Source organism: Diadema antillarum, unplaced genomic scaffold (assembly GCF_040938485.1).
Source record: "Diadema antillarum isolate AM-2024a unplaced genomic scaffold, OU_Dant_1.0 seq00000356_RagTag, whole genome shotgun sequence".
Lineage (NCBI taxonomy): Eukaryota > Metazoa > Echinodermata > Echinoidea > Diadematoida > Diadematidae > Diadema > Diadema antillarum.
The window spans coordinates 418,631-429,598 of NW_027271362.1; the positions used below are offsets into that span (position 1 = coordinate 418,631).

Below are 10,968 nucleotides of genomic sequence, written 5' to 3' on the forward strand. Positions count from 1 at the left end.
GATATGATGACTGTACTTTTGTGGTTTAGATTGCGAGTAAAGATAACCCGAATCTGTTCGTGCAGTAACGATGCAAGGTTGATTCTTTTTCCGTTTTGTTGTTTTTATGTTATGTACGTGTATGTTTTATGCAGGCAGTACATCTCAGTTATATTTCCGCCCATCAACTTTAATCTTCAACTGTTTTCCATGATACCCCAAACACAAAGTTGGGCGCAACTTTATATGGCGCTTCCAAGCCCGATTCTGTTCAAACTGGAGTTCAGAGCACTTCATGACGACAGGAGCCCCCTGCTGGAACTGCTAATGCCTAGTATAAAACGGAGTGTCAGACCAGAGAGGTGGGAAGAGACTTGGAACCCTTCCACGGTTCGAATTTCCGTAGTGTGCAGGTAACAGTGCAGTCAGTCCAGGGTTGGTCACACACTTACCATGCTTGCGGTGTCTGTCCTGTGAGAGTGTCCCACCTTCGGGAAACGATTTAGCACAATCATCGGCTTCGGTGGTGAGTCACGGACAGGTTACACATTAGTCTACATTGTCACGAAGTAGAAGAGTTTAAGTGAACCTAATGTGTCCACAATAATTTCGACTTGAACAGCCGTCAATCACCCCCCCCCCCCCCGCGCGCGCGCACACACACACACACACACACACACACACACACACACAGACAGACACAGATTTCCCGGGATTGACCTGATGCCACCTCAAATTATGCGAGATGTTTGTGTACAGGTCTCTGAGTCAAATTTCATCTCTGAAATATTTCTGCTGGCTTCATGTATGTTCACTGTCACTGCAAGTTATTTATTCACTTTACTCATGCGACATATATTAGTGATATTGTCTCGAATGATCGTATAGGTTGAACGGTATACTAGAAGAGAGCTCAATTGAATACGATGTATCCATATGAGTTAAAATCAATTTATTATTGTATGTAAGTGTTGGCCATTTCGAAATATCATGATGTACTCATACAGAATAATGTTGTGCTGGGTATGGGACGCTACAGACGGCATTCTATACGATGCATGCAATCACACTCAAAGAAGAAGAAGAAGAAGAAGAAGAAGAAGAAGAAGAAGAAGAAGAAGAAAGACACACACACACACACGAAAACGATCTGAATTATCGGTGAGTAGATCTAGCTGACACATATCCCAATAATGTTCAATTAACTTAATGTTATCTTCAGAGAAATTTAATCATGTAAGGTTTGTGGATGATGGATTTTCTATTAATGTGCGACATTGGATGAACAGCTATCCTGCTTGTCTACCAATTTATCTGTCAAATGTTTTCTCTGCAAATACTGCAAAGGTCATGGAGGGTGACCGAGTTCCTTCGCTCCTCTCGCTAAAAGCCGTCGAAAGTGCAAAGCACGAGCAGCCGAGACTGTGGGCTTGGGATATTGGCCTCTGCGTCTATGCAGGAAGGTGTGTGGGACCAGGGGGATAGTTGTGACTCCCTTGGGGTGATAGTATATACCTTCGATATCTGTCATCACAAGTAAACGCACTTCATTAGTCTGATCTCCAAACCTTTACTTCTCCTTGCCACGCTAAATGATGAGATGGGTAAACGTTATTTGATGTAAACCGACCAACACCCGAAATAATGCACCTTGATTGTGGACTTCCAAGATGGCGTCAAGTTGTCATAAAACACTTCCTCCTTTACTCAAGCCCATCATTTAAATGGTTTCAGGTGGAAAATGTAGGCCTATAAAGACATGATCTCTTGAATTTGTCTTTGAAGAAATCATCGTCGACACGCCTGTACAGTCTGTAGTGTAAAGCTGTAATTGAGAATTTCAGCTGACGAAATGTCCCGGGAGGTGGTGTGTAGTAAACAAGTAAAGATTCTGATAGCCAACTTCTGAAATTGTGAAGTTTCGCTTGTTTTCACAAAACAGTTCTTGATATGAGTATGCAAAGGAGGGAGGTGATAATATCATATTAAACTATCTCACAATTTCCATTGATTGTGTATAAAACAAAGCTGAGGAATATTAAAATTTTCTGCTAAAAAAATGTAAAAATTTCATGCTATTCCCGACTGAATAGTTTCAAAATAATTATCAAAGAGATACTACGTTTATCAGGAATCGAGACTGGGGTATAATTGCGTTTGAACAAAGAAACTAAAACATCAAGATCAAACTATATTATGGTAAATTGTGAGGCGATGACATGATTGACTCTCTCAATCTCATTTGCATATTCATATTTACTATTCAAGAATTGATTTGTGAAAGTTTGCGAAACTTCCCAATTTCATTACGTCCCTAAATTGTGTCCCTATTCGCTCAAATGTTTACTATTGTGTCATGTTGTACTCTTTCTTCTCACACTAATTTTAAACATGCCCGGAATTTTCTCTCTTTTTTTTTCGTTTAAACAGTGTATATTTGACTCTGAAAATGTCAAGGATCGTTGTTGACATGCCTTCCCAAATTTCTCTCTTTTTTTTTCCAGTTCGCAATTATCTGTCTCTCTTCATTCTCTCGCGTCATTGTCAATATAATGTTTTCTTGTTTCCTCGTAGTCATGTCGCGTAGATTATATCTTTAAAAAAAATCACCTAACATTAAAAATATAATGAGTAATCAAAATAGGTGCTTCGGTGGTCGTTATTTGTTATTAAAGATGAATAACGAGCTGACATTTTCATTCTAAATTTGTAGCAGTGGAGTGTCAGTTCTTGTTGGTGGAAATGGAAAATTAGTTTGAGTCAGGTTCGTTGGCTCAACTCTTTGCCAAAAACATCATGCAGTTGCCTCTTTATAGCTTGTTACACCAAACGAGTTCTGGTGTCGGCAACCTCGATATAATTTCATCATGGTTATTGGTCTATTTTGGGCTGACAGTGACCGTCTATAAGTCATTACCGTCCCGGGGCGGATGTCGTCATAATAAGTGCGATGTGATGTAATAGAAGGTTGCCAACAAGTGTAAAGCTCATGGTGTTAGCACCATGTGTCTCGTGTGTTTGAAGGTACATGTCAACTATTTTCATTTTGTAGCATAGAAAGAGGACGTAACTGACCTCTTTCATAATACAGGGGATAATAATTACGTTCAACAAGGCGAAGGAATGTGAACCTCGCTTCAAACAAAGTGACATTTTGTGAAATTATCTTTATGTAATTTCAGTTTATTGTTGATTAACTGTGACATTATGATTATACGAGTTGTAGTCTTCAATAGCCAGTCGCCAGAGACGACGGCACATGGATTTTAACAACACTCTTTAGAGATCCATGTTTTGAACGGATCGTCAGATATTCTCACACTTCACCGATGGGTCATTATTATAATATTTGTGCATTTGTTGAGTCTACGGATAAGTTCGAGGTGAATTCGAGGAAAAGTAGGTGTGCCACCCTCATAGTCATACCGTGTCACACTGTTATGAGATTACATACTCTGGCTTTGATTGTTCCGTTCCACTGTTAAAACACGCAAAAAGACCCCAAAACAAACGAACAAACCAACGAACGAACACCTTTATATAGACGGACCCCTCATATTAAATTGTGATGAAGTTACTGAGTCATGACTGGTTTTGTCTGTTTGCTTTCTCAGCATTAACCAAGGTATACAAGCTTGTATTGACAAAAATGTTTTTGTTTTTATCCTCCCTGGTAACAGCGAACTGGAGCATGCATTGAAAAGAACGCTCTTGAGAACGCGTACAGAGCGTCGAGTACAAACTGAACAATATTGTGGACAATATCCTCGGAGCAGCAGACTGGAAAGATTATCCCCTTCCCATGTTCTTGTCTATAACTGTTGTCGTGAACTCTGTCGACATTTAAAAGTTGAGTCGGTGCCAAAGACAGTGACTTTCTTTTAACTTTCTTGTCACATTGTCTTGTAGAGTAATACACAATGAGAATGTCAGCATGTTTTGGTCTGTCTGTTTGTTTGTTTGTTTGTCTCACACACTGTATTTCGGTCACTAAACTTTAGCTGATCATTCCTGTAGTGGACACGTCTGTCTGCCACCGCATCAAATTTCATTGATGTCATGTAGGAGATCCTGCTATAAATCATTTAGTCCATTTTGCTGAAAAGTCGAGATCAATCAGTTGGGTGTGCTAGCATTTTATGAGCAAAGAAATGTGATTGGCTGATTAATGTTAAAGGGATTGTACAGTACTGGTTGAGATGGGGATTCATGTTTTGAACATTCCTAAGTGAGATAATGAGAAACCTCTTATGAAATATGAAAGAGCATGTAATTTCATGAAGTATTCAACATTTATCTGATGGGAACTGGTTTTCAAATAGGTGAGATATCCAAAAAAAAAGTGATAATGAAAGGCGACAGGCCACGCCTTTTATTAGGATCTTTGTTTCATCTTGTTTTTGGATATCTCAGCCATTTCAAAATCGATTTTCATCAAATAAACATTTGATACCCCTTAGAATTGCATGCTCTTTGACATGTCATAGAGTGGTTTCTGAATATCTCGCAAAACGTTAAAAGCTAAATCCTCACCTCAACCAGAACTGTACACACCCTTTAACTTGAGACGAAATGATTGGCAACAATTGAACTAAAACTTTGGGGGTGACTACTGCCACGTCGATATATGGCAATGCTCTTACAATACACCTTGAAGGAGTGAATGACAGAAAAGAGTGAGTTTCGAGTGGAAGTGGACTGAATTTTGAGTGAAAATGTTCATTTTCACTAATTTTGGTGCGATTTGGGAGTGACCTCAGGGAATCACTCGAAGATTTTGGGGTGATCCCTGAGGTCACTCCAAAATTAATGAAAATGAACATGTTTACTCAAAGTTCACTCCAATTCCACTCGAAACTTACCCTTTTCTGTTATTCACTCCTTCAAGAGTGAACATTGTCACTCTTCTCTTTGTAGAGAGTAAGTCATGTCACGTGACTTTATAGACAACTTTCGTTACGCCTTTTCTACCTATGTTGATGGCATGTCTGACTCTATATCAAAATTTCATGTCTATCTAAAGGTATAGCAGAGAGCCCCCAATCCGTGTTTTCACTTTTAAGCTGTGGCATTCCTTATTATTTGCTACGTTTATTCTGCTATAGTTCATGCTGGTACTCTTCACACATATATCTTCACACATAAAGAAGTCAGTAGAGGGATGCAACGGGGCTCGAAGGTATTGGAGCTTTATTTTATAAGTGCCGCCGAGTAGACGAGATAAATTACTTGCTTTTCCGACCTCCTCGGGTCCGAAATCTCGTGTTCTCGACTTCTCGTTTCTATTTCTCGTCATCTCAGACCCGAGAAGTCAAGAAGAGCTGATATCTCGATTTTTCGCTTTCTCGGAGGCAAAAGGTCGAGAAGTCGAGATTTAGGGACCTGTTTCATTAAGATCGATCGTAAGATTGATCTTACGATTGATACGATAAAAAAAGAAAAGATTGATCTTACGATTGAATCAATTCAAAACAAGTTATACGCTCTACGTGAAATCAAATGTGTGTTTTTAATCAAGCTTTAGTATCTTTTTGAAACAGACTTTAGGATTGATCTTACGCTAGAGTCGCTGAGTTACGCCGAAAAATCAAGGGTAAGATCAATTGTAACTCTTTATGAAATAGCACCCGCCTGATATGTAGCCTTTCTGTCTTCTCGGACCAACAAAGGTCGAAAAGAGACGAAGAATTAACGCGTGTTCTCGGTAACGCTTATATTAGCTTCCATACAAAGAGGACCGTTCGTGTAACAGCTTCAGCTTGGCAGTGAACATAAACTAGATTCTGACGGCAATGAGCTTGTCGAGCATTTCGAAGTCTCTCTGCGTTTGCCAATCTTGGCAGGGCCCCCGAACAAGCCTGATTTTCCTCACATTTTTCTAACTAGTTTTCGTTCTCAGCGTTGAAAGCTACAAAAAGGAGTGGAGGTGATGAGCTCTCATTACATTTATTTAGATAAAGACAAAATTCAGGACGAACTTTGAGAGGAGCAATTGTCAAGGATTTAAGTGGACTTTGGTATTTTCGTTGCAATTAAAATGGAACGGAAGTTGGGTAAACGCTGGCCCCTAGCCAACTTGAAAATGTGAGGTTCGATTATCGTGTTATTACCGTAGCTGTGAGATATGGGATATGATAAAACGACATCAAACCTTATGTGAAAACAATTAACATGAGAAACCCGGAAATTCCTTTGCTTTCCTGATTCGTCTGATTTCATGGTCGGCTCGTTTGCAGGTCTATCTGTTTGTTTGATAAATGCCGAATTTGTTGGCGTCAACAGAAGGACTTATTTGTCTCCATCGCCCTTTCCTGTAAGTCGGATCATTTCTTTGTTTCTTTCTTTTTGTTTTGCATGCTTGATACATCGAGAGCAGAAGACCCTCGCTGTACTTCAGAGCGATGATATCTTGCGAGGTATGCCAGACTCGTGAGGCTTGCTTAGTACTTCCCCTTGGTGGTATACGCGTCCCAATATCGTAGCTGCACAGCATAGCAGGGATGCTGTATTATGAACTATCCAAACTCGTTCAACGATGTGGGCTCCAAATCTAGGTTCTTTCACGCTGTCCGTCTCTGCTGCTTGTCTTTTTGTCTGTCTGTCCGTCTTTCTCTCTTTTACGTTCTCTTGCCTTTTCTTTCGTAAGTAGTCGTCGCCTTCTTTTTTGTTATGTTGATGGTGACCATGGGGATACCTCGTTACATGCTGTTACCGAAGGTGCCGTCGTCGTTTATCGGACATCTCTAATATAAGTCAGAAGAAGTTGCGCTAGGTGAAACACAATTCTGACTAATTAACTGTTAATAATCAGAATTGTTTTTTTAATAATTAGATTCTGTCTATATACTTCCTCTTCCTCTGGCTATGTATCCTCGGCCTTTTATCTATTAGTCTATCTATGTATCCAACTATCTGTCTATCATTCAAATTTACGTCGATATAGGGCAATTTGTCAATCAGTTGCAATATCTGTCTATTTTTTCGTGTTCTCGTATTAAAGGTGATCATTATGACAGTGAAAGACCATTGCCCTTGACAACGTTTACTATCTATTAGATTCTTCATGTTCGTAACTAGTTTTGCCAGTACTTTTTGTCCATAAAGCGACACACATTTTGCCCCATCTCTTGATTGAATCATGGATGTACACAAACAAATTTGTTTGTACCTCCGTGATTGAATGAGGATGTATGTATAATAAGATTATGTATGTATGTATGTATGTATGTATGTATGCACAATGAATGTATATAATGTGCGTATGTATGATTTGTGGGTATGGTTGTAGGTTTGGCTCATATCAGTCCATCAGTTTTCTTGACGAGTGTCTTTCTGTCCATGTAATTACCACACAGATAAGTGTCTCTGTCCATTAAGGCAAAGCTCATAAGCTCACAATTGCCAGGGATACAATTCAACTGAAATGAGTCAGATCAAGGAGGTACGACCTCCTTGATCAGATGCTACATGTACAACGATGATGTGTGATGTGACGTGCCTGTGTGTGTGTAGGTGTGTGTCACTGTGTGTGTGTGTGTGTGTGTGTGTGTGTGTGTGTGTGTGTGTGTGCGTGTGTGTGTGTGGGTGCGTATGTGTGTGCAAACCAATCGGCTAATAAATGACAGACAAAACGGCCATTACGAGCCGCTACGATAATTCGAAGTTCGCACGCAAAGAATGCCGTCTGTTTGGCGGGAGATCTGCAGAAGACAGCGTGACTCACCGATATCTTTTCCAAACCGCCATCATGAATGGGAAATCGTGACGTCGGTTGGGGACTGGGGTCTATTTCTCTTTTATACTGACAGGCAGGCACTTGTATAGGTCATACGCCCCCATTTCGCTGTCTGCGAGATATGAAAGCCAAATACATACTGTCTCTATTAGTGTGCGATGCCTCACTTGTAGCTATTTCAGAACGTTCAATTTAAGCGGCTGTTTCCTGAAGTTGCTCGAAAAAAACAAAACGGTCACAACATTCTATGAAAATAGATCTTCCTCGCAAATACGAACGTTACAGGATTTCTTGTCGCTTCGCCCCATTTTGTTACCTCACTTTATGATCAGTAAATTAGTAAAGCAATGAACTCATGCAGCGTAAATCCAGTGCAAAACATGGAATACAGAGTTAAAGGCCATATCTACAAACATCATTGTGAAAAAAAAAGTGTATTCTTCGGCGTAGGCCTACTACGTTTTCTTTATCTATCTCAACATCAACAAGATTTCACGTCTTTAAAAAAGACAACAACGAAAAAGAACTAACATGAAGCAGAATCTCGTCTCGCACATAGATCAAGACTTAGTGTGTAATGTTTTCCTTATCATTCCGTTAATTGTCCTTGTTTGTTATGAAAAATATAATGACGGAAAATCAGTGATTACATACTTAGAGGAATGGCTCTACCACGTATCATCATAATTATCTTGAATTTTTTTATGTGTGATGCGTTCTTGATTAAGGCTATTATCTGTTTGAAAGTACGCTGTACGTACAATTACTATCTCGTACACTCTTTTTGTTGTGATATTGTAGTCGTTATGCCAAGCTGGTGTACTTGAAATAATTGATACGTGAACAACATAGCAAAATAAATGGCTGCTGAGTTAATTGAAATTGGTCATTACATATGAATTTATTCTGTACATCTTCATTCAGATACAAGTGCTGCTTACTTTGTGCATGATTTTCATGGAAAATTCAACAATAAGATCAGTCTGAATAGAATTGAAGGTTATTGTCGTCATTTTGTTTCAATTTCTCGGCGGACAATCGTAGGGGATTATAGTTTCGTAGAAGACTTTTTGTGTGGAATAGGAAAATTGAAAAAAAAAAAGGTCTTATCTCCTGATTATAAAGAAAGATGTGCCTAAAAATGTATATAAATTTCCTCACATAGCATTATAGGCAGCCTGCCAATATTAACTTACCCGAGTTGCTCTCTATAAAAGTTTTACCACAAGAGCGTTTAACCCTCCCAGCAAAGCCATGTCATGAGAAACTGAGAGGATATTACATGAAGAATTTTGTGTTCATCACGTGTCATTTTATATTTTGATATCGCAATCAAATACTTTTTAATCTTGCCTTCTCTCTCTCTCTCTCTCTCTCTCTCTCTCTCTCTCTCTCTCTCTGTGTACTTTCAGCAAACCTCCCGTTGTGATGACCGAGGGTGAGTCTGAGCAGGGAGGTGGGAAGAGGCAGCTGTACATGCGCGATCGACGCCCGAGGTGGCAAATCCAACGAGAGAGGGCGCAGTTCCTGTACCTGTTCTTGTTACCTGTCCATAGAGAACGCCGGATCATGTGGCATGGCATCAACCTGAGAACGCTTATAACCGCTTATTACAACTAGACGAGACTATTTTTCCCCTTTTGTTTTCGATGTGACCTTCGCGGACATGACACCATTAGGAGTTGGACGTTGTGTTACGCAGAGAGAAGAACTTCAAAAGCTCAGCATCGTAACAGTATAAGACACCTTATACCACCCGATGACGATTTAATTGAAAGAGATCCCATGAAGCCTGTTACCATGAATGTTTGCAAAAGTGTTATTCTCCTTTCACCATCTTTATCCAGGTCGTTTTCAAAAAACGGCCTGCTGCTACTGCTCACTTTCGTGTTCGCAGCGACTTTTATTGTCTTCTGCAATGACGCAGTGGGATCAACATACTACGCGAGACAGAATACGGTTGTAGTGTCAGCTACCGATAGAGGGCAGCAGTCGAGATGTGGGAACGTGACAGGGTCGGCGGATACAGCATGCGCTCCTCCCCAGACGGTCATCGAGCACGGTTGTTACCGCGTCACGGAGGGCGAGCGCCCAAAGTTCTCGCTGATGGGGGTCTCCGAGTTGACGCGGCGGAATTGCTCGCGAAGAGAACCCAAAGCAATCATTATTGGGTCCAAGAAAAGCGGTACGACCACCCTGAAAAATTTCCTCAGCTTCCATCCGGAGATATCGTTTGCCCAGCGCGAGCTCAAATTCGTCAACAGGAACCCGCTGACCAACCTGGACGACTACCGCGACGTCATGCCTTTCTCCACTCCACAGCAGCTTCCCATGGAAAAGACTCCAGGCTACTTAATTCGCACGGTTACAGCAGAGCGCCTCCACCGACGAATGCCGGAAACCAAGTTCATCGTCATTCTCCGAGACCCCGTAAAGCGCGCCATATCAGACTACGTCCATATGAGTCATGTCGATGATAACTCACCTAATGGTGCAAAACTCGTCCGTAGGGGTAAACTACTCCTTATGAGTCCACGTTACGAGCTCATGAACTCGTTTGCAGAGTCCGTCCTGTTCCCAAACGGATCCGTCCGGGAGTACAATTGTCTCGTCGACTCGGGCATCTACGTCAAGTACTTCCGTCGGTGGCTGGAGCTATTTCCGCCGGACCAGTTCTTGGTACTCGATGGCGAGGAATTCGTCAAGAACCCATCTCCCACTATAAGCAGAGTAGAGAGATTCCTTGGTGTCAAACCATACTTCACTGCGGACCATTTTTACTACGCCGAGGAAAAACGATTCTATTGTCTAAAGAAGCCTCTCAATACGTGTATGTCTAAAGGTAAAGGCAGACCGCATCCTGAGGTAAGCGAGAACACTCTAGCGACACTACGACAGTATTACCACCCGCATAATATAGCATTAGAAAAGCTGTTGAACATGACCTTTTCATGGTAATGAACAAGGTCACTTGAATACTTAGTAGTCAATATGTGTGTATAGGTGTATTATGCCTCCCTGAGAAGTACATACAGCGTACCACACAGCAGCAGCCGTGCAAGGTCAACGCACTATAACTTTCTCTCGGTATCCGAAGAAGAATTTGTGCAATATACCGTGTTTGCTTTCCGTAGAGAATGAGTGAACATCTGGCTCGCCCCGCGATGGAAACATTATACATTAATGTGTGCTTGTAACATGTGCATGTTGTCTTACCATCATCCGTCTACTGCTTTCTGTAGCAACGTGCAGTC

The 10,968-nt window shown here is 41.0% G+C and overlaps 1 protein-coding gene across 1 annotated transcript; it reads left to right on the forward strand.

The window, feature by feature from the left end:
- The first annotated feature begins 225 nt into the window (after window positions 1-225).
- LOC139731067 (heparan sulfate glucosamine 3-O-sulfotransferase 1-like) lies at window positions 226-10,757 on the forward strand. The gene is made up of 3 exons (XM_071641947.1): window positions 226-369; window positions 1,327-1,442; window positions 9,562-10,757. The coding sequence occupies exons 1-3, from the start codon at window positions 226-228 to the stop codon at window positions 10,670-10,672; spliced, it is 1,371 nt and encodes a 456-aa protein (XP_071498048.1). The 3' UTR covers window positions 10,673-10,757.
- Window positions 10,758-10,968: the final 211 nt, after the last annotated feature.